The sequence below is a fragment of the Pan troglodytes genome, chromosome 6 (genome assembly GCF_028858775.2).
Source record: "Pan troglodytes isolate AG18354 chromosome 6, NHGRI_mPanTro3-v2.0_pri, whole genome shotgun sequence".
In the NCBI taxonomy this organism is placed as follows: domain Eukaryota; kingdom Metazoa; phylum Chordata; class Mammalia; order Primates; family Hominidae; genus Pan; species Pan troglodytes.
In genome coordinates this window covers 27,492,127-27,516,846 of record NC_072404.2, presented here as the reverse complement: position 1 = coordinate 27,516,846, position 24,720 = coordinate 27,492,127, and the positions used below count along the sequence as shown (strand labels likewise).

Sequence of the window (24,720 nt, the reverse complement as noted above, 5' to 3'; positions counted from 1 at the left end):
GCTGCCAGAGGCCAAGAAAGATGAGGACTGAGAATTGATCAATGGAATGAGCATCTTAGAAGTCTTTTGGGTTTTTTGGAGAAAGGGTCTTGCTCTGTCTCCTAGGCTGGAGCACGGTGGCAAGAACACAACTCACTGCAGCCTTGACCTCCTGGGCTCAAGCAATCCTCTTGCCTCAGCCTCAAAAATAACTGGGACTACAGGCACATGCCACCATGCCTGGCTAACTTTTAAAATTTATTTATTTTGTAGACACCAGGTCTCGCTATATCGCCCAGTCTGGCGTTGAACTTCTGGGCTCAAACAATCCTCTCGCCTCAAACTCCCAAAGTGCCGGGATCACAAGCATGAGTCACTGTGTCTGGCCCATCCTAGAAGTTGTTTGTTTTTTAAGTGATTAAAGTAATGTAATATACATGTGTTGTACTCAACACTTAGAAACCACTAATAAAAATGGGAGACTATTCAAAATAATTCCCCCAAATCGACCAGAATCTTCCTTTATCTATTTCATGAGACAGGGAGAGGTAGCAATAGACAGTGAAGGGGAGGTTACCTGCATTATTCCATGTTTTTCTATTTGTAACAAGAGATAGCCTGCATGCCACTCACCTCTTCTTCCTGTTTCTGATGGCATCATGAATCATTTTCACTTGTACTGCCACCACTGACAGAACTTCCACAGAGATTCGGTTGAACTCATCAAAGCAGCCCCAAGCTCCTGTCTGCACCAATCCCTTATAGATATTGCCTACGGACTAAATGATAAAGTGAGGCACTCAGAATTTAACAGAAGGGGTTTTTACGCTATTATATTGAATAATTCCCAATCAGGAATAATGTTAGAGAATACAGTTTTACACATTATTTTATTACTAACTTACTTTGTAGTCCATTTGCTTTGAACAGTTGAATACATAAACCATCATGCCAAGGGCACGTCCTAGGTCTTTTGTGGTCTCTGTTTTCCCAGTACCAGCTGGGCCAGCAGGAGCCCCACTCATGGTTAGATGAAGTGATTGAGTTAAGGTAATATAACACCTTTAAGCAATAGAAAACACAAATATCACAGTCTAATATGAGATTTTCATAAAACATCAGAGGCAATACATTAGAAAAAAAGTTTAAGAAGCTCTAGAATGTGATAGTAGCATAAAATACGGATATACTTCTGATTTGTTCATGGCAATAATGAATCAGAATATTTTCTATCACATTTATTTTTAGGCTAGCTGTCTAAAAATAGTAGAAAAGAATGTATTTCTTTGTTTATTGATCTCATTTCCTAAGAGCTGTGTATTTGAATACAAATAACACTTGATTTGTAACACTATTAAATTTCTGATATTTCTAGGTAAAGATATTAATATGGCAGACAACATCCAAACTATTGTTTATAAAGGAAAAGTAGAAGAGAAGTCTTAGATGATGAATGAATTAAACATTGGCTGTATTAAACTGCTACTTAATACATTAAGAGATATGTAATTTCTATAAATACATAGTATACAAATAACATATACCTATTTCAATATACAAAGCAAAAATAAAAGGGCAATTTACTGTATTTAAATATATTTTACAAATTCCTTTGGAATGTGTTGCTACATCCACTTAGATTAACATAATACTTATTTTTGCAGCAAAGACTCAGAAGTTCTTAGAAAATCATGAAACAAGAATACCTAATAAAAGAAGACAAAACAAATAGCAAGGACATCAAATGGCTGTATTCTTTATTTGGTGTTTCCTCAGATTTATAAATTGTTTTTCTCTTAGTACAGACAGCAGGTCTAGTGAATGATATACACATGGAGGTCAGGAGACGAGAGACTAATGTCCCCTTTGCCAATCATCAGATGCTAATCTTAAATAAGTCTTTTGACATCAACACACCTCAGTTTTCTCCTCTATTAAATGAGGTTAATTGTGGGAATATATTCAGAAGGCCAAAGGTAAATGCCTTAAAAAATTGAAAGTACTATGCAAATAGAAGCGATTAATTATGAAAACAGAAAGTGTTTCTGCATTTTATATCCATTGCATGTTTAAGTGTATCTTAATGAGTGAGTGAAAAGGCTCCCAGACTAGGAATCAGAGTACTTTTTGTAGTAGAGATTTTCGCCTTGTAATTTTCTCCAGTGGTTCCAAGTTTTGGGTAGGCATATGGCTGCCAGTGTTTAGACACTACATTTCCTGCCTTCCTTCCAGTCAGGAGTTGCCAAGTGACCAAACTCCAACCAATGGTATATGTGCAGAAATGATGAGTGCCATTCCTACAACACTTCCTTGGAGATATTTGACCTGGACTCTCTTTTTTCCCCTTTCACTGGCTAAAACACATGTGGAAACCATGTTTAGCATGTCGGCCACCTGTCAGCCTGTACCGCTGGACTGTGAGATACCCGCTTCTGTGTTATTTCAGCCATTGTCTTTTGTTTGGAATATCTAACAGCAGCTTAACCGGCATCCTTCTAGTCAATACACAGTTGACGTAAGTCTCTGAACTCATCCACATATGGAAGAAGGAGACACTATCTCCCCTGCCTACCTCACAAAGGGATGGTCAGCATCAAATGAAATATAATGGAAGAATTTGAAGGGCATCATTTTGTTAATGTAAACAATGAGTAAATAATTCAAAGAACGAAATGGAAATGGAAACATTTTATCCAACACAATTCACACTATCAAAATGAACATTCATCTTCCTTTCAGCTCCCAAAAAACCCACATAGTGATTCTTCTAACTTCAAAGTTAATAAACTATCAGGCCTCACTTAACGATAAACTTTAAAATGCCTCTTCCCTTTTTCTCCTATACCCTGGGCCTCCCTTTCCTCCTTCTCTATTGACAACGGCATGCATACAGTAGACTCTTCACATTTGCAGTTTTGACTATTCTCAAGTGACTTCATCAAGCTACAATTTTAATCCCTCTCACTGAAAGCAATGCATAAATTAACTAATGAGGACAGTGAATGCTGACTTTTAATCAGAGACAAGTTAGAAGAACTGAATTAGACATAATTATAGAAACTATACAATACACAAATGTCGCAATTATGAGCAGGTTACTATGTGCAAGAACAATCACAAATGTAGTGGGAGAATCCTACCAGCCTCTCAGGACTACCATAGCAAACCAGCTTTATAGACTTATATTTGAAACTGTCTACACTTCGGTGATAGTGGATAATTGGGCATGCAGCTATGACCTTGAGGTGTGATTTCTGCTTCATGAATGCCAAAGATTAAATGTGCTGTCTCCCATCAAACAGGTCAGCAGAGATTGGAATACTAACAAAGAAATTCCTGTCAATGTGACATATTCTTATCTCCGCAATATTCTGACTAGGTATGTATTTACTTGGAGTCAAGTGGAAACGAGCTATTAATAATAGTAACCTCCTGCCCCCTTGAAATACTTGAGCCACACTGGCTTTCTTTCTATCCCTGAAACTGGCCAAGTGTCTTCCCACCTTGGAAACTTTGTCCTTGCTCTTGCCTGTAACTTTCTGCCCCAGGATCTCTGCATAACTGATTCCTCATCATTTAGGTCCCAGCTCAAGCTCTCCACAATAGTAGGCTCTCCCTTCAAGACAATTTTAAACATATTGATCTTTTTTTATTGTTGTCATAGCATATATCACAGCCTAAAATAATTAATTTATTTGTTTATTGTTTCTCTTTATCCCCACTTACTAGAAAGTAATCTCTGTGACAGCAGGAACCCTGGCTGTTCAACAGTGGAATAGTACTTAGCAGAGTACTTCAGAAGTATTTGTTGAATCATTTAATGAATGCTATGTTCTTCACCTTCCCTTCCTTTCACTGTATGCAGTTCCTCAAATATGAATTTGAACACAGGCAATTCCTAGTTATTTTTACACTTTCAGTAAAGGAATCCTGTGGGGGTGGAGGGAGGTGGTGATAGATCCTGATACCAGAATGTTAGTTGTAGATAACTAGGCAGAATCAAAAATGCTTCCTTGAGCCATATTAATCCACTCATGATTTCATCATTTGTGCATTGTATAGCTTCTGTAATTCTGTTTCTCTAATTCAATTCTCTTCACCTTTTCCTAATTAAAGTCAACATTCCCTATATTACATTATTTCTTAATTTACATGCCACTTTCACATAGTTCATTGTTCATCGTTTCCTCTCATTCCTTCCTTTTCATTCTCACACTAGGGGACTTTTTTGGGTTGTTTTTCCTATCTGGACGTAAACTTAGAATTGTTACCTGTCAGTTAGAGGAGTGATCACTAGTCGAGGACTGTTTCCTAAGTATTCATAGAAGTACTGGAACTGGGCATCACAAATATTAACAAAGCAGTGTTTCTGGGTATCCTCCCATCGGTGACGAAGTTGAGACAGCCATGTAAAAGCTTGGGGACTGACAACCTAAAAGCATTGCATAATCATCATACGCAGGACACTGGTAGTTTGGGGCAACAAGTTATTAATCTAATCAACTCTACTGGTTCACATTTTATTTCTAAAATTCTCATAAATAGGAAATCTCTTGCATGCTATTGCAAATTATAATAGCATATACATGGTTAAATACTTAATAAGAAATATGTGTGTAATAAGTCTTCATTTTAAACTGGCTTTTATGTAAAACAATATGAATTTCTTCAAGCAATGCTTTTTCCTCTTTTATGAATCACCCCAGGGGATTAGATAAATCTTCTAACTTTATACTCGTATCACTGAAGTCAGATGGAAAAATATACGATCTATATTTAAATGACACATAATCCATAATTTCTGCATTGCAGAGGCATAAATAAACTACATTTTCAACCAAGTTCATTCTAAAACCAATCTGCTTTTAGTACAGAGATTTTCTGCTTTGTTTTTAATCACATCAAATAACAGTATTTTTCATTGCTATTCTTTCCCATCTACTCAATCCTAACCATTCATCTTCTAGTTAAAAATCCCTGTCTCTTTCAAGATAAATGTGACACTTGGATTTCTTGAGAATCAGTTGAACTTACCAAAATTACTATATACTAATTTGTCTGATGACTACACAGGTTTCAGCATTGCATATTCACGTATATTAGATGGTTGGGTATTAGACAAAGTATTTTTTAGTACAAAATAAAGGACATATTTTAAATCAGAATTTATCCTACTTGAAATCATCAGACTTATAAAATAGAATAAAATATATAAGAAGATACAAGGCCATATTAAAGGAGTAGTTAGATATAAACAGTTCAGTATGAAAGTCAGAACATATGGTAAGCGATGTTTTGCAAGGAAAAGTTTTGGACTAGCAATTAAAGAATATTGCTCACTAGTGGTCCTGAAGCTGGATCAAGGAATATTAATATATGTTTATGGTTTACATGAAAAGCATTTTCTTGCACTTTATAAAAATAATTAAAATTCACTTTGCTTTTAATAAATTGAGGAAAAAAACCCAGAAAAAACACAAAAACACTTCACAATATGTACAGGCGTTCGAATTGTGAAAGGAAGTGCCTTGTTTTAATACTACCAAACAAGCGTAACCCAGTAGACAAGCATACTCCTGACTTTTGTAAATAGGAATATATTTTGGAAAGAAGGATGAGAAAATTCTCCTTTCACATTAAACACTGCCAACACTTAAAGACACACAGAATTTTTTTTTTTTTTTTTTTTTTGAGATGGAGTCTCGCTCTGTCACCCAGGCTGGAGTGCAGTGGCGCCATCTCGGCTCACTGCAACCTCCGCCTCCTGGGTTCAGGCCATTCTCCCGCCTCAGCCTCCCAAGTAGCTGGGACTACAGGCACCCACCACCACACTTTCCTAATTTTTTGTATTTTTATTAGAGACGGGGTTTCACCGTGTTAGCCAGGATGGTCTCGATCTCCTGACCTCGTGATCTGCCTGCCTTGGCCTCCCAAAGTGCTGGGATTACAGGCATGAGCGACCACGCCCGGCCGACTTTTTAAAGATATAGAAAAGAAAGGTTATTAGTATACTAAAAGAATTAGAAAATAACTTCTTACAAGACAATAATTTAGTTGTTCAAGGAAGAGACAAAGGATTACCCAAGTGACAACCTAGAATTATGACCAACACCTCTCTCTTCAAGGGGAAATGTATCAAAGGCACACAGACATGGTTTAAATCACATACACATAATCTTACTGCTATTGGCTGTGTAAGTCACAGAGTTGAGGCTCACAGGCCAATGACTAAGACGGTCACACACAGAGAGATGAACACACTGATTTCTCACGGTTCTTCCACTGTGATAAAATTTTTTTGATGATCCGATGTTCCTAACTTGGCAAAACCTTTTGGGATATCACTTGGAATAAGTCTCATCAGAATAATATATTGGCTAACCAAAATCAAATGCACCCAAGACAAACCCAACTTTTCAGGACTAATTAAAACATACAAACTTTCAAAAAAACAATGACTTTCTTGGAACTACTCTGGCAATAAACACCACTTTCAGGAAACAATAATGAATACATAAAATTTCTACAAACAACTTGCCTTCTGAGAAATAAGTTTTGCCACCACGTCTCTGGCATGGACATCTATGGTACAAATTGTCATGATCTTCTGTCTGTCTCCAGGTGGAAGTTCTCCCAGCAAAAGTGTAATCAGTGTATTCAGCTGAGAAATCTAGAAGGAATCATTTTTTAAAAAGGAGGGAAGGGTTACAAATACAGAATTTAAGAGCCCAAATTCTTCATATTTGTAAAGGCTGATTTAGTTTGCAAAACAATTTCTTTTTTTTTTTTGAGATGGAGTCTCACTCTGTCACCCAGGCTGGAGTGCAGTGGCATGATCTCTGCTCACTGCAACCTCTGCGTCCTGGGTTCAAGCAATTCTCCTGCCTCAGCCTCCCTAGTAGTTGGGATTACAGGTGCCCACCAGCACGCCCAGCTAATTATTATATTTTTGGTAGGGACAGGATTTCACTGTTTTGGTCAGGCCGGTCTCAAACTCCTGACCTTGAGTGATCTGCCTACCTCGGCCTCTCAAAATGCTGGGATTACAGGCATGAGCCACCACGCCTGGCCACAAAACAATTTCAAATATGTTACCCTAGCTGGTCGTCAAAGAACCTTGGTGTAGAAATGACAATATTATTACCCCCTCACACAGATGAAGGACAAGAGAACCTGTGAGTAATGACAAAGCCAGGGCAGACACAGGGTTTCCTGGCTGCACTGAACTGACCCTCTACCCTAATGATAGCCTGGTCCACAACATTGTTGGAAAGGAAATGACTACAAATCTTAAAAGGCCAAATTAGACTAACTTTCAAAAAAGCATAGTAAAAGCTAAATGACAAATTATATTTTTCTTTAGAAAAGCATTCACCTAACAATTTGTGTTTGCTTTGGTTTTTAAAAATACAAGATAGTGATGACTACTGAAAAAATATTTAAAATTAAGAGCTGAAGAATATCCTCCTTTATTCTTATTCTTGTTTAGGTCCGTCGAACTCGTAGATAAATATTTTTCAAACTGCTGGTCTTTTTTCATAGACTGGAAAGGAATAAAATGGAATGCCATGAATGGCAATTCACTGAAGTGAATGGAATAGAAAATACAGTATTACAGGTAGTAAGAGAATGTATTGTTTCACGTTGTTTTATTTCCGTTTTGACTACCCACATAAACATGTGAACTTGGATCTAATAGAAAATATTTCTTATGGTGAATTGTGGTCAGAGAGGTTTGAAAGATGCTGTCTTAGGTGGTCATTTTGTTAGTATGGTTATTTACACAAAAAGATTTCTGCCTTACTCAAGCCTTATTTACAAAAACAATATTTCTGCCTTATTCCAGGTATCATACTGTGAAACAATACCATCCCCTTTTCTCTTCAGCTCTGCAAAAGGACAGTCAATGACAAACTGCTAGCACCTGAGAAAGCTGGTGGCAAGTGAATATGACAGATCACCAGAGACTCAAACCTTTGTAGCCCACTGTCAAAATACAGGTTCACTACTGTACTATTATCACGCCCCGGAAAATGCGAAACCCTGCAAACTTCCCTGAGGTTGCCATGCTGCTGGAGGCTAGAGAAAGTCATACAGCTGGAATAAGAAGGGAGAAGAAAGGGAGGAAGAGATAACTCTAACATGTGCAATTTCCATGAAATAAGAACACAGAAGGTTCCAGGCACTGACTAAGCACGTTGCTGATCTCATTGCACTTAATCTTAAAATGCTAAATGACGAGTAAATGGGTGCAGCACACCAACATGGCACACGTATACATATGTAACAAACCTGCATGTTGTGCACATGTACCCTAAAACTTAAAGTATAATAATAATAAAATTTAAAAAAAAAGAAAGATAATCTGTATCCGAACTTTGCAGATGAGAAAATTGAGTCAAAGCCCTATTAACCACATTTGCCAATCCAGGGAGGGGAAATGCAAATCCCAACAGTCTGACTTCAGATTCATCACAAAGACCCTCTCCAGCCTCCACAAGACCTACTCATCCCTTCAGGTCTGAGAAACTGTAGCTGTGCAAGAAGCATTCAGGACAGACTTAAAGTCAAACACAAAGGAAAGCTGGCTTAAAGAAATAAAAATATTAATATATGTCCCCTATTCAGGATACACGATAGCTTTATAAGCATTTGCCCTATTTCCCCACCCCCCTGGGCTTTATTGAGGTATGACTGAAAAACAAAAATTGTATACGTTTAAGGTATACAACGTGATATTTTGATGTAGGTATACATTGTGAAACTATTACCCCAACCAAGCTAACTGACATATCCATCAGCTCACACATCTTTTAAGTGAAAATACTTGATATTTACTCTCTTAGCAAATTTCAAGTATACACTACCTTATTATTAACTATAGTTGCCATATGTTAAATTAGATCTCTAGAACTTATTCATGCTATAACTGAGTTTGTACCCTTTGACCAATATCTTCTGTTTCCCCCATCCCTATCCTCTGGTAACCACCATTGTACCATTACTATGTGTTAGACTTTTTTTTTTTAATCCACTTATAAGTGAGATTATGCAGTATTTGTCTTTCTGTGTTTAGCTTATTTCACATAGAATAATGCCCTTCAGATTCATCCAGGTTGTCACAAATGGTAGGATTCCTTCTTTGTAAAGGCTAAATCACATTCCTCTGTGTGTGTGTGTGCATGGGCATGAGTGTCTACACATTTTCTTTATCCATCTATTAATGAATACTTGGGTTTTTTCTACATCTTGGCTATTGTGAATAAAGCTGCAATGAACACGGGAGTGCACATATCTTGTCAAGACAGTGATTTTATTTCCTTTATCTATATACCCAGAAGTGAGATTGTTGGATCATTTGGTAGTTCTATTTTTAATATTTTGAGGAATGTTCATAATGTTTTCCATAATGGCTATACTACTTCCTACCAACCACCAAGGAGGTCAAAGATCCATACACTGAAAACTACAAAACTCCAAGGAAAAAAATTAAAGACACAAATAAATGGAATGATCCCATGCCCTTGGATTAGAAGAATTTATATTTGTTAAAATCTCTGTACTGCCCAGAGTTCTCTGTAGACTTAATGCAACTGCATCAAGATTTTGATGCCATTTTTTTTTTTTTTTTGCAGATGTAGAAAAAACAATCTTAAAATTTGTATGGAATCACCAAGGACCCTGAATAGCCAAAGCAATCTTAAGCAAGAAAAACAAAGCTGGAGGCATCACATCTCTTGATTTCAAATTATATTACAAAGCTATAGTAATCAAAACAGTGTGGTACTGACATACAAAAAGGCACATACACCGGTGGAACAGAATAGAGAGTTAAAAAATAAATTTTTCAACTGATTTTCAGCATAGGCACCAAAAACAGTGAAGAAAGGATAGAAGACTCTTACATTAATGGTGTTGGAAAAAACTGGACATCACATGCAAAAGAACGAAATTGGACCCTTACACTACACACACAAAAAAACAACTCAAAATGAATCAAAGACTTAACGATAAGACCTGAAACTGTAAAATTCCTTTAAAAAAAAGTGGGAAAAGCTTCATTACTTTGGTCTTGACAATGATTTTTTGGACTTGACACCAAAAGCATAGACAACAAAATAAAAAACAAACAAGTGAACTATATCAAACTAAAAAGTTTCTGTACATCAACAGAAAAAAATCAACAAAATAAAAAGGTAGCCTATGGAATGGAAGAAAATATTTACAAAGAATATATCTGATAAGGAATTAATATCTAAAATATATAAGGAACTCATACAACTCAATGGCAACAAATAGGCTGATTAGCAATGGGCAAAGGACCAGAATAGACATTTTCCCAAAGAAAACATACAAATGTCTAACTAGTATATGAAAAGATGCTCAAAATCACTAATCATTAGAGAAATCAAAACCACAATGAGCTGTCACCTCACACCCATTACACTGGCTATAATAAAAAAGTCAAAAGATCTTGTTGGCAATGATGTGCCTTAACCTACTACAAGAGTGACATCAAAGATCACTGATCACAGGCCGGCCGTGATGGCTCATGCCTATAATCCCAGCACTTTGGGAGGCCCAGGCAGGTGGATCACTTGAGGTCAGGAGTTAAAGACCAGCCTAGCCAATGGGGTGAAACCCCATCTCGACTAAAAATACAAAAAATATCAGCCAGGCATAGTGATGTGTACCTGTAATCCCAGCTACAAGGGAGGCTGAGGCAGGAGAATCGCTTGAATCTGAGACGTATAAGCTGCAGTGAGCTGAGATCACACCACTGTACTCCAGCCTGGGTGACAGAGTGAGATTCTGTCTCAAAAAATAAAAAAAGATTACTGATCACAGATCACTATGATAGATACAATAATAAAAAAATTAAATATTCCAAGAATTATGAAAATGTGACACAAAGACACAAAGCAAGCTCATGTTGTTTGAATGATGATGTCAATGCCCAGCATAGATAGGGTTGCCACAAATCTTTAATTTGTTAAAAAAAAAAAAAAAAAGGCAGTATCTGCAAAGCACAGTAAAGTGAATCACAGTAAAATGAGATACATCTGTACTTTTAATACATTGCATCTTTAAAAAGTAGTTAAATGTTTAAAAAGCAGATGTGATTATTGTTTTATGTCTAATATGCTCACTGCTCATCATCCCCTAGATTTTATGTTCCACAAAGGCAACGACAGCGTCCATCTTATTCGGTGCCTTTTCCCAGAGCCACTGAAGAACTGTCAGAGTGTGGGTGCTCAATGGGTGTCTGCTGAACAGATGAATTAATGTACAATAACAACCCATACCTACGCAAGTTTCTAGGGAAAATTAATATACACTTTAGTGAGAAAAGAGATATTTAGGCCTTGGATATTTTCTCATCTGGGTCAAGATATCCGGTCTTTGCAGTATCCAATCTTACACCACTACCAGTATTTGGTTTAAAATAAAGTTGATTGTAACAACAGTAATAATATCATATGCCTTATAAGAACATTTATAATTGTAAGTGCATTCACATGCATTGTCTTGCCTGAGCCTCCCAACAACCTGTGATTTCTGCATTATTGATTCATTTTTCACAGAAGTGCAGTCAAATGGAAGATGATTAAAAACACAGCTTGTCAACATAATCTGCACAGCATCATATGCTGGGGATCTTATACTGTGTATCAAGATTAAACCTTCTCTGATGATACTCTTTTGTAAGTAATAAAATTCTGTACCCACAGTTATATAATGTAGTTATAAAATGTCTATTATTTGGGCAGTGGCAAGAGGTAGCAATCATTATGGTCAGTACTGTACTTGTATATAAGTTTATGGTCTGTGACACAGAAAACACTCCTTAGCAGCTTTAAGAAAATATATCCTATCATGTAATCAGTACATATTCTTGCCACTGATCGCAACAGCGTTACATGATTTTCTACTGGATCAAGGGTGTCTTGGCTCAAGTCTACCTACGCCCCTTTGAAACTCAAGTGGCTATTTTCCTGGGACATCTTGGCTTCATTAGAGTGCAAGTAGAGCATGTATCTTGAACTAGAAATAAGCCCATCTTAGAGTAAAATCCAGACTTTTGTTCCTGGAGCACAAAGTCTTCCATGACCTCACACCACTCCTTTCCTATCTCACTTCACTAACCATGCTGGCCTTCTCTCTGTTCTCCTATCACAGCTGCTTTAAGGCCGCAGCAACCACTTCATGTTCCCGGAGTCATCTTCCCTCTAATCCTTGTATGACTGGCTTCCTCTCATTATTCAAAGCTGTACTTCAAATTTACCTCCTCAAATTGGCCTTCCCTGGCCATTCTATTTACTATTACCCCCTATCTATTTATTCTAAATGTTTCCATTATCTTTATGGAACTTATGAGTATCCTATCAATCATGTATTTCTTTGTCTCCTCCACCCTAAACTCTAAAGGAGCAAGGCCCACATCTGTCTTATTCTGTGCTATGTTCTCAAGCTTAGCATAGCGGCCAGCATAAAGCATGTGTCCAAATCAACACTCGCTGTATGAACTGATGAAAGAAGAAATGAACAAACGAACAACAGCAACAATACACACTAAAAGAACAGTTTTTTGTTCTCACATTCACTCATTCATACAAGATGACAAATGTGGTTCTTGTTTCCAGACCTTACAGGACAACAAGGAATGCAGATAAATAATTAAAATTGTTTTGCTAGGGCAAGTAGAAAGTACGCTGACAGCACACAGAAATAAGGCCTTGCCTGATATAGGGATTAGAACGGCACTTTAGAGGAATGTATACTAAGACCTAAAGAATGAGCAGGATTTAGGTTGAGAAGAATTTAGGGGTTGGCCAGCAGGGAGGCAGTCGTTATGCCACAGGAAGCAGCCTGTGTAAAGGCCCTGAATGGATCGGGTGGCTCTGTGGAAAAACTGAAAGAGGTCACCCATGGCAGGAGTGGGCGGCATAGGAAGGAGGGGTGTGTAAGGATGCTGCAGAGGAAGGCAAGTGCCCAAGCACGCAGGGCTTGCCCAGCTCAGTTAGGATGATGAGATGGTGCTGAAAGGTCTGGAAAGTGGGGTGATAATGAGATTTGTGTTATTAAATTATTTCTCTGGCTATACTGTAAAGAATGAATTGGAGGAAGGTAAGACTGGAAGAAAAGACCTGTGAGGAGGATGCTACAGTCATTTAGATGAAAGAGAGTGGCTTGGTCTAGGACATTATCAAAGCAGTTGGAGAAGGCAGTGAGAATAGGGATCTTCAGAACAGTGAGAGAATTGGTGGTTGATTGGCTACTGAGGAAAAGAAGAGTCAAGCGGGCTTCTAGTGTGAGCAACTAGTGAAGAATGTTGGTTTTTTGTTCTTTTTTTTTTTTTCCTGCAGTTGGGCACGTTGGGAGGCAAGTTTGAGAAGAGCGAATGTGCACTGGATCTTTTAGATTGGGTGTGCGTCTGAGACTTCAGTGAAAAATCCCTATCTGCTTCTGGCTGTGCTTCAGGAGACAGATGTAGGCTGGAGCAAAGGAAACTGAGCAGCCATAAAAGTGGATGAAATTAGTCAGGGATGTGTGGAAAAAGAAAAGAGGAAAAGAAAAGGGAAGGAAAAAGAAAGATCGTGGGAGGCCGAGGCAGATGGATCACTTGAGGCTAGGAGTTACAGGCCTGATCAACATGGCGAAACCCTGTATCTACTAAAACTACAAAAACATTAGCCGGGCATGGTGGTGCACACTTGCAACCCCAGTTACTTGGGAGGCTGAGGCCTGGGAATTATTTGAAGCTGGGAGGCAGAAGTTGCAGTGAGCCAAGATCACACCACTGCACTCCAGCCTGGGTGACAGAGCGAGACCCTGTTTCAAACAAAACAAAACACAAAAACAGACCAGGCGCAGTGGCTCACATCTGTAATCCCAGAACTTTGGGAGGCCAGGGTGGGTGGATCACCTGAGATCAGGAGTTCAAGACCAGTCTGGCCAAGATGGTGAAGCCTCGTCTGTACTAAAAATACAAAAATTAGCTGGGCATGATCACGCCTGTAACTCCAGGTACTTGGGAGGCTGAGGCAGAAGAATTGCTTGAACCTGGGAGGCAGAGGTTGCAGTGAGCCGAGATAGTGCCACTGCATTCCAGCCTGGGCGACAGGGTGAAACTCCGTGAAAAACAAAACAAAACAAACACACACACACACACACACAAAACAAAACAGAATAGAGCCATAAGGAACAGGAATATTTAAGGAGCAGGAGGAAGACCAGCTAGGTGAAGTAAAAAGCAGCCCAAGTTTTCTAGGTAGAAAACTAGAATTCAAAAAAAAACATGAATATAAAGGAACAGAGTATGTGAAGAAGTAGGAAGTATTTTCCAATTTAAAGAAAATAGAAATAGACTCAATCAAGTGGTAGAAATAGGTTGTGGTGATGAGAAAAAGGAAAGAGCAAGTATAGGTCAGCAAGCTTGATTATAATAAAGGCTACAAAGATAAGGCAGGAAACAAAAGATGTGGCATGAGTGGACAATTGTTGGTTATTATTTTGTTTTGAGTAATGAGGGAGTTGGGCATGTTTAATTACTGATGGGAATGAGCAAGAGCGAGAAACTGAAGAAACAGGAGGAAAGAAAGTCAGGGCAGCCTTGAGAGAGGTCAGAGCAGAAGGGACCCAGAGCAGAGATGGAGAAATGCTCTGGGCAGTGGAGATCACCCTTCCCTCCTAGCTGGAGGATGCTGTAGGGGGAGGGACATCAGCCTGATGGCCATTGCTCTAGTTCCTCTTTGATGATGTCCACAGATAATAAAAGCACTGACTGACAGGCATTGTATGGGTACATGTGTACTGTGTATGTGTTTTCTAATTTAATCATCACAACTCCATGAAGTAGGCGCGATTAGTATTCCAGTTTTACATATGAGAATATAAGATTACCTGCCTGAGATCACACAGTTACAAACGGTGGAGCCAGGGTCTAGTACACAATTCTAAGATCTCACTGTATATTTTACAAATACAAAACCTTCTTATGTGGATAACAGGGTATCAGACCAGGCAAGAGCTGGCCTCCAATGATTGTGGTAAGTAGAGAGAGATAACTCAGTATACCCCACTTATGAATTCTCTTATTTATATAAACATAGAAATGCTTCCTAACAAAAAGACAAGATCTTACACCTTCTATGTCACACACTGTGAAAAAAAGAAAAAGGAAAAGACACAATCTTGACCACCATTGGGGTTTACAGGATACACATATCTAAAGGACTACAGTGTTCCCAAAGAGGGCCAGCTAGCTTGGTAGGATGACAGTGGGTTCACCATGTAGCACAATGTCAGACCTAGAAAGTAACAGACTTAAGGTCAGAGAGAAGCAGTGGTTCCTGATACATAGTGGTGGCTGGTCCCCCATTTTTTCCTGTCCTGGCTCCCATGGCAGCATGGTAGAAAGAGGCCATACCGTGAATTTAAAGAGTGTGTCCCTAAATACTATAGGTTTAAATAAGGCAACAAAGAAAAAAAATCTTCCTTACAGCAGAAGCATTGCAGTTTTACCAGCATCAGCCATGGCATATCTCCCAATATGGGGACACCCAAGCCATGGTGGCAAAGAAGCTGGAAGAGGCCACTCTGCAGAAAAGTTGAGATCTGGAGGTCAGATTTGGTGGCTCATGCCTGTAACCCCAGTGCTTCTGGAGGCCAAGGAGCGAGAATGGCTTGAGGCCAGGAGTTTGAGACCAGCCTAGGCAACACAGCAAGACCCCATCTCTACAAAAAAATGTAAAAATTAGCCAGACATGGTGTTAAGCCTCTGCAGTCCTACCTACTTGGGAGGCTGAGGCAGGAGGACTGATTGAGCCCGTAAGTTTGAGGCTGCAGTGAGCTATGATCACGTTACTGCACTCTAGCCTGGACAACAGAGCCAGACACACTCTCTTAAAAATAGAAAAGTAGTCTGGAGCTAGAAGTCCTCAGCTTAGCAGATCAAAGTGAACATTACAATATAATTGCATAATTGCTATAGCACCTTGGAGATCAGCTACCAGGATCCTGGATCCCTTTCTAACAGGACATAATACTGAAGTTCTTCTTGTTTCATAACAGCAACGAGGACCTCTAATCTTGAAACCCACCAGTTTCACCTTCAGCAATATCAGAAACAATGAATTTTCATTTCCGCCAGCCAGAGCAAAGGAAATGACAAAGAGACCAAGTCCCATGCTCTTAAAACTATCAGAACATGGGTTGTTGAATCTCAGTTTGTTGTCCTCTTTTCAATGCTCACTTCCTACTTCTCCTTTAATCCTACTGCTAAAACCACCAGTGCAATATTGAGCAACGAATGTCAGATATAGTGAGCATCATTACCTGATTCTTGACACTAATGGAAATGATTCTAATGTTTCACCATTAAGTATGATTTTCTATGTAGGTTTCTGGTAGATATTTTTCAAGTTATAAAAGTTCCTTTAAATGCTTATATTAGAGAAGAAAAAGGTATAAAGTCAATAAACGCCCACCGTAAGAAACTTGAAAAAGAGGAACAAATTAAGCTCAAAGTAAGTAGAAGAAAGGAAATAATCAAAATAAGGGCAGAGATAAGTGAAATATAAAACAAAGTATAGAGAAAACCAATAACGTCAAAGATTAGTTCTTTGAAAACAGAAATAAAATTGATAAACACCTAGAAAACCCAATTAAGAAAAAAAAAATAAATAAATAAATTACAAACCCCAGAAATGAAAGTAGGACATCTGGGCAGATCTTCCAGATGTTCTGAGGATAATACTGAAATAGCATGACCAACTTACATCAGTAAATTGAAAAGCATAGACCAAGTGTGGCCCTTTTTCTGTAAAGGAACAGATAGTAAATATTTTTGGATTTGTAGGCCATGCAGTCTCTGTCACAGCCACTCCACTCTGCCATCGTGATGTGAAAATAACCACAGACAATAGACACTGGGCCAGATTTGGCCAGAGGTTTGTAATTTGCCACATGCTGAATTACTTAAAATGGGCAAATATCTTGAAAAATACAAACTTCCAAAACTGACACAAGAAAGGAAGAGCCCAAAAAACTAAACAGCTGCATATGTATAAAAGAAATCAATTTACAATAAAAAATGTTCTATAAAGAAAACTTCAAGCCCAGATGCATCACCAGTGATGTCTAACATAAACTCTTTCACAAAATAGATATAAATGGATCACTTTCCAACTCCTTCTAAGGAGTATACCCTGATTTCAAAATCTGGCAAAGATATCATAGAAAAAGAAAATTACAGACAAATGTACCTGATAAACATAAATGTAGAATTTGTTAACAAAATAATAGCAAATAGAATCCAGCCAAAAATACACACACACACACATACACACTTACACACTTAAAGGATAATTCATAACCAAGTGTTTATTATTCAGGAATGCAAAGTTGGCATAACTTTCGAAAATTCACCACAAGAACAGAATGGCATGGTCATCTCATGAGATTTGAGAAAGCTCAATGCTGATTTAAGATGCAAACTCTCTGCATGTGGTAATGGAAAGGATTTTCCTCTATCTGATAAGGGGCATCTCCAAAAAACATTCAACTAACATTATATTTACTGGAGAAACATTACTCTTACCAAAGAATGTAAATGGACAAGGATGTCTCACTACCTCTATTCAACATTGTGCTGGAGGCCCAGCCAATTCAATAGCTCAAAAAAAGGAAATAAAGAACAAAAAGAAAAAGAATGGAAGAGAAGAAAACTGTCATTACCTACATATGATGTATTTCTGTACACAGGAAGCCCTGTAGAGTTTATATTTATTTAAAAACTACTAAATGTAGTAAGTAAATTTAGCAAAGCCTCAAGATATAAGGTGAATATTTAAAAATCAATAAATTTCTATGTACCAGGCAAAAACACTGGGAAATGAAATTTAAAAATTATTATATAAAATAGAATAAAAAACACATCAACTGTCTAAAAATAAATCTAATGAGAAATGTGCAAGGCTTCTACATTGAAAACTACAGAAAACATTGCTGAGAGAAATTAGAGAAAACCCATATAAAGAGATACACCATGTTCTTGGGTTATAAGAACCATAATTATTGAGATGTTCATTCTTCCAAAATTTATATTTAGAGGCTGCCCCAGTCGCAATTTAATTAGGCTAAAATTAATTAGGTTTGTACAAATAAACAATGTGATTGTAAAATTTGTATAGAAAAGAACTCCAAACAGTCAAAACAATCTTGGGGAAAATAATGAACAAAGTTGGAAGGTATATATAAAATGACTTTAAGGATTACTATAAAGCTATGGTAATTAAGAAAGGTGGATTTGGCATGAAGGCAGAAAAATAGATCAATGAAACAAGAGAATCTGAAAATAGACCGACATACGTATATGGTCAGTTGACTTTCAACCAAGGTACCACATTAATTCAATAGAGAAAGAAAAGAGGTATGGATTGCAGACCTAATGGGAAAAACCCAGAACCATGAAGCACTTTGAGAGAAACAGAAATATATTTTCATGACTTTTGGACAGGCAATAACATCTATCTCTTATACACACACACACACACAAAGAAAAACATTTTAAAAAAGACACAGAAAGCACTAGCCATGAAAAAAAAATTTGATACACTACACTGCATCAAAATTATAACTTTCTGACAAAATATGCCATTAAGAAAATGAGTAGTCCATTTTCGAACAGAAAACTTGTATCCCAAATAAATAAAGAAATCCTACAATCAACAATTAAAAAAGACCAGGCTCAGTGGCTCACACCTTTAATCCCAACACTTTGGGAGGCCGAGGCAGGAGGATCACTTGAGGTCAGGAGCTCAAGAGAACCTGGGAAACATAGCAAGACCTACAAAAAGAATTTTTAAAATGTTTAACTGAGCACGGTGGTGCTTGCCTCTAGTCCTTGCTACAAAAGAGGCGGAGGCAGGAGAATCGCTCGAGCCCAGGAGTTTGAGGCTGCAGATTGTGCCACTGCACTCCAGCCTGGTTGACAGAGTGAGACCCTGTCTTAAAAATATATAAGGCAAATCATCCAATTGTTTGAAAATGGAGCAAAAGATCAAAAGATTTTAATAGACACTTCACAATAGAGGATGTACGAATGCTAATTACCCCACAAGAAGTTGCTCAACATCTTTAGACATTAGAAAAATGCCAATTAAAATCACAATGATATACTATTTTATATCCACTGAAATGGCTGCAATTATAAGATTGACAATACGAATATGAGCAAGTATTTAAAGCAACTGAAATTCGGTTACATTGTCCATGGGAGTATTAACAATAGAGAACTGTTTGACTGTTTCTTAAATGGTTAAACGTACACTTTCTCTGTGATCCAGCAATTTCACTTTTAGGCTTCTACCCAGGAGAAATGAAAATATATGTTCACAAAAAGACTTAATCCAGTAATGTTTAAAGCAGCCTTAGAAATAATAGTCTCAAACTGGAAACCCAAATGTCAAGTAACAAGATGAGTAGAAAAATTGTGGTACATGAATACAATGTATTATTAGTAAGCAATAACAAATAATGAACAGCAAATACATGCAACGACAGAGATGAATCTCAAAAGTATGTTCGTTGAAAAATGTGAGGGGTCTGAAATTTTATCCTACTTGCTGGCTAACAAGTCATGGATGCTGGCAGAAGACATGAGACTCCTGGGTCAGAGATAAAGGACAGTTTATTACAGCAATACCATGAGTAATATTAGAACATTAGCATTTGACTATCTCTGAGTACAAACTTTCAAAGGATATTCAAAGAGGGCTAGCACATGCAATGAGCTGTGTTACAAGAGAAACATTCTGGATTTAGGGAGTGCAAATCTTTTATAAGACAGCATGTCTGACATTTGCCCTTGGAAGAGATATTATTTTTATTATACTAAAAAATAAGTCAACATGCCCTTTGCTCTGGAGAGAGATACTATCTCTATTTTCAAGAACGTTCACTATAAAAATACATCTGGAACAAAGGGCAGTCATTACCTCTGTTCATAAGATGTATATAAATGTAAGACCCATAAGGACTGTCTCCCAGTGTTAAGTAAAAAATTCACACAAAAAAGAAGATATGCTAACTTAGGAGATTTGCTGAAAGAATTTTCTTTTGTATTTTATCTTTGTGTGGTTTTTCTATCAAGTATATTAGAACTTTATAGAAGGAGTGGAAAATCCTTACATCTCTATTTACATTCCAGAACAGTTGATGTAACATGGTGTTTACCTTTCCCATGATAAAATCATTGAAACAGGGTCCTATTTAGGAAGGAGTGCCCATCTTTGACTACCATGATTACAATTTCAATTATTTCCATCGTTAATGGTCTACTTAAGTTTTCTAAATTATTTTGATTCAATTCTAGAAAAAGTATTCATAGAGAAACATCCATTTATTTTAGATTTTGACTTAATTATTAGCAAAAAAATCACATACGTACATAGTCATTTTAAAATCTCTTACAGGGATTATGTTTTTTCCCTATCCCTTTATTGTATGTTTTTTGATTCCTTCTCTAAACTGCAAAATTTGTCAGTATTACTGGTCTGTTCAAAGAACCAACTCTCATGTTAATGGATCATATTGAAATCAAATGGCATATATGGGTGACAAATCCTTTTTTCTCTTACCTCCATCTCTCATTGTGGGGATCTTCAGTTACTTCAGGATTTGTTCTGCTTCTTTCTCTAAAGCAGAGGTGGTAAACTATAGGCCATGAACCAAATTTGGCCCACCACCTGTTTTTATAAACACCATTTTATTACAACCCAACTATTCACTTACAAATTACGAATTGCTTCTTTGCAACCACCACAATAGAGATGCGTGCATGCAGAAGAGACTATGTGGCCCACAAAGACAAAAATAATTACTACCTGATTCTTCCCAGAAAAAGTAGGCCAACTCCTGCTCTTCAGTCAAGACATATTCATGACAGAAGCCCTCTATAAATGGGCTCACTTTGCTTGCAAAGCATTTCTCAGGGCTTTGTACTGGGGACAAACACCTCCACTAATAGCCTCTTGGGATATACAGGGGAGAGAAGCTGCTACAGTTATCCATTTCTTCTAGATTTAATCCTTATCACTAACCGTAAACTCCACATTTTTTATATTTGTTTAAGGTGAGTTCATAATTTATCTGAAATTTTGCTGGGTGAAAATTGGCTTACCATTGCAATAGCTTCCTTTTTATAGGTTTGGACTGATTTTCTCTGTTCTTAGTCAGCTATCAATTCAATTTCATATGTTCCTAGCATTCCTCAAATCATCTGTTCCTGTATTTCTAGGAACACTATGATTTTTTTTTCATATACCTTACCTGTCATTCAATGTAATCTTTGATGAGAGGGGAGGTAGAGAGTATGTGCTCTACTCATGATCTTGTGAGTTACTGCTAGATTATAAAGTATAAGGCTATCAGATCACATTGTTATATAAAGGCCAAAAAAAAAAAATACTTGTGTCCAATATACACTTGGTAGCTCCAGGATTGACAGGCTTCTCTATTCAGGTAATAGGGCTGAAACAAGATAAGAATGCTACCAATATTATATCCAAATTTTTTAAAAGAATTTCTTAGCAACTAAAAGTGAGGCCAAAAATTGGCTTTCAGCAGCAAAATGAGGGTCTCTTTCTTATACGTATACTGGTATTTCTGAGTCTTTGTTGAGAGGGAGAGGATGGTTAATGAGAAAAGTTTTATATTATTTATCATGAGTTCTTAACAAAAGTCTCTGGGTAATGTCCCTGCACACTAGAGATATTAATTTTTTAAAGTTTAAAACACTTCTATCTCTCTTTTGATGATTTTCACACAGCTCAATAATAAAAGAGGAGTGGAGAAACTTTCTTACCATATCCAAAGCCTCCAAAACAAAACACTTTCACCAAGGAACCTTCAAATCTGGGAAATTAAATTTATCATACTTGCCACTTTTTTCAAAGACTCTGACAAGGCAGCGAAATATATGCAAAATGCAGTATTTCTGCCTTTAATCCCAATGCTAATATGCAATCACCATAGATCCAAGGGGGAAATAGAGTTTAAAATTATTACCTTGGTTTGTTTATCTCACTACAATTTGGGATAACCAAGGAAAGGAATTACTGAAAGGAATTACTTATAATCATCAATTATACACAACTCTGACACCAGTTTTAAAATTAAGCTATTTTAAATGACTAAAGCTCATTTAAAAAACTGCTTACAGTATTAGTAAGAATAATTTTAATTAAAAGCACACTCCAGCAGATGGTTACATCCATTCTGAAAGGAAGAAAACTAAAAAGGTTTCAACTTAGATGCAAACATTTCTCATGACCCAAACCACAGCTTAGCAGAATTCAAATGTTAGCTTCTGTAATATACATGTTAGTGACAGTCACAAAACTGAAACACTGTAGTAAAGGCATCTGCTTGTCTGGTCTGTCAAACATTTCAATTCATGCTAGAAGTGTTTTATAATTATGCAGATAAATGCTTTCTTCACAAATCATCCCTTTTCTCTACTTCTCATCCAACATGAAAAAAGAAGCACTATGTAACTCTAGAACAAAGTGGAAAACTTTTAAAAGATTTTAAGAGAAGAACACTAAATTCCATTAATTAGTTGAACCAGCCAAAGCTACTGGGATATGAATAATTTTATAAGAATGAGAACAAAAAAAAGAGCCAGCCCAATGTTGTTGACAGGGGAAGGAGTGGACACTTCTTATACACTGATATTGGGAAGGTAAATTTGGCACTATCTTGCAAAGGCTTTGATCTAGCAATTTTACATCTGGAAATTTATCCTGAATAAATAAAAATACATGTAACATGTCTATACAAGGCTGTTCCTTGCAGTATTATTAACGATAACCAAAAATGGAAAAGCAACCCAACTAGCCAGTATTACCAACAATAATCATCATAATAATAGGTGGTCTTGCAATAGAGTAGATTAAATGAACATGGACAATTTCTTTATTAACACAGAAATATGAAATAAAACAGAACATATCTAAATACAAAGTACATAGCCAAACATGAGAAAGGTAGAAAGGGGGAGAGGTCAACAGTAGAGTGACAGAGAGGGAGTGAAAGGCACTAAGAGGGAGGAAGGGGAAGAGAGAGTGAGAGTGAGAGAGAGAGAGAGAGAGAGAGAGAGAGAAAGAAAGAGAGGAGATTGATCCCTTCCCGACAACAAGAATGAGCCTCAAAGCAGAGAGGTATGATGAGGTCGATAAGCGAATGCCATGGCAGCTCAAAGAATTTGGACAGAGAGCCAAACGTCTGGAGCTGAGGTTTAAATTGCCACATGGGGACAGAAATGTTCCCATTTCAGTTGTGCCTCTCATACTCCCTCAAGCAAGGCAGGAAGTTGGGACTGAGATGTTGAACATAAAGCTGAGATACTGAAGCATCCAAATTAACCCTGCTAATGTGATCAGAAAATCCTAAACTGAGTAATTGCAAAATTAATCTACAACTGGCCGAGGCAGTGGCTCACACCTGTAATTCCAGCACTTTGAGAGACTAGAGTGGGAGGATTGCTTGAGGCCTGGAGTTCAAAACCAGCCTGGTCAACATAGTTAGACCACCTCTCCATAAGAAAAAAACAAAAATTAGTTAGGTGTGGTAGTATGCACCTGTGGTCCTAGCTACTCAGGAACATGAGGTGGGAGGTTTGCTTGAGCCCAGGAGTTTGAGGCTGCAGTGAGCCATGATTTCTCCACTGAAATCCAGCCCAGGAGTTTGAGGTTGCAGTGAGCCATGATTTCTCCACTGAACTCCAGCCCAGGAAAAAGAGCAAGACTGTCTCAATCATAATCACAATCATCATCCAGAACTTAGAAGATCTATAGAAACCTGAAAGAATTGCGGGGGCGGGGGCGAGGGGAGATACACTGCAGGGACATTTGCTCAATTTAGGGAAGACAATTCCTACAGAAAAAAAAAACAGACATAAAGATAACCTTTAAAAATGAACATCAAAAACAAATCAAAGTTAACAGGAGATCCAGCCTCAGAACTAGAGCTAGTAGAACAATCCAAGTAAAACTATTAAACATCTCTTTAAAATAATTAATGAGATTAAAGAATAGAAACCACAATGAAAAGACAGGTGACCATAAAATTGATTTTTAAAGAAGCAAAAAAAAAAAAAAACTTTGGGAAATTGAGATATAATAACTGAAATTAAACTGATGAATTGGGTATGTAAATTGAAGTGTTTAAAAAGGGAATCCTTGTACACTGTTGGTGGGAATGTAAGTTAGTGCAGCCATTATGAAAAACAGCATAAAGTTTCCTCAAAAAATTAAAAATAGAATTACCATATGATCCAGCAATCTGACTAATGGAGATATATACCAGAGAACTGAAATCAGTATGTTGAAGAGACACCTGTATCTCTTCAGCATTATTCAGCATTATGAAGAATCACTAAGCTATGGAATCAACCTAGGTCTCCATCAATGCATGAATAAAGCAAATATGGCAAATATACACAATGAAATACTATTGTGTCTTTTAAAGAAAAAGGAAATCCTGTCATTTACGACAATCAGGAGGACATTATGTGAATTGAAATAAGCCAGAAATAGAAAAACAAATACTGTATGATCTCACTTGTATGTGGAATATAAAAATGTCAAACTCCATGAATAAACATTTTTCAAAAGAAGTTATACAAAAACCAAAGGACATCTGAAAAAATGCTCAACATCACTAATCATCAGGGAA

At 37.3% G+C, this 24,720-nt stretch overlaps 1 protein-coding gene across 1 annotated transcript in view; it reads right to left on the bottom strand.

Moving 5' to 3' along the window:
- The window catches only part of DNAH11 (dynein axonemal heavy chain 11), a 363,428-nt gene that overhangs the window by 212,601 nt on the left and 126,107 nt on the right, over nt 1-24,720 (bottom strand). Inside the window, exons 31-34 of the mRNA XM_063815260.1 lie at nt 6,518-6,649; nt 4,251-4,411; nt 885-1,041; nt 613-758 (exon numbers count right to left, since the gene is read on the bottom strand). Coding sequence (XP_063671330.1) covers nt 613-758; nt 885-1,041; nt 4,251-4,411; nt 6,518-6,649 — 596 coding nt within the window. The remainder of the gene's footprint in view (nt 1-612; nt 759-884; nt 1,042-4,250; nt 4,412-6,517; nt 6,650-24,720) is intronic.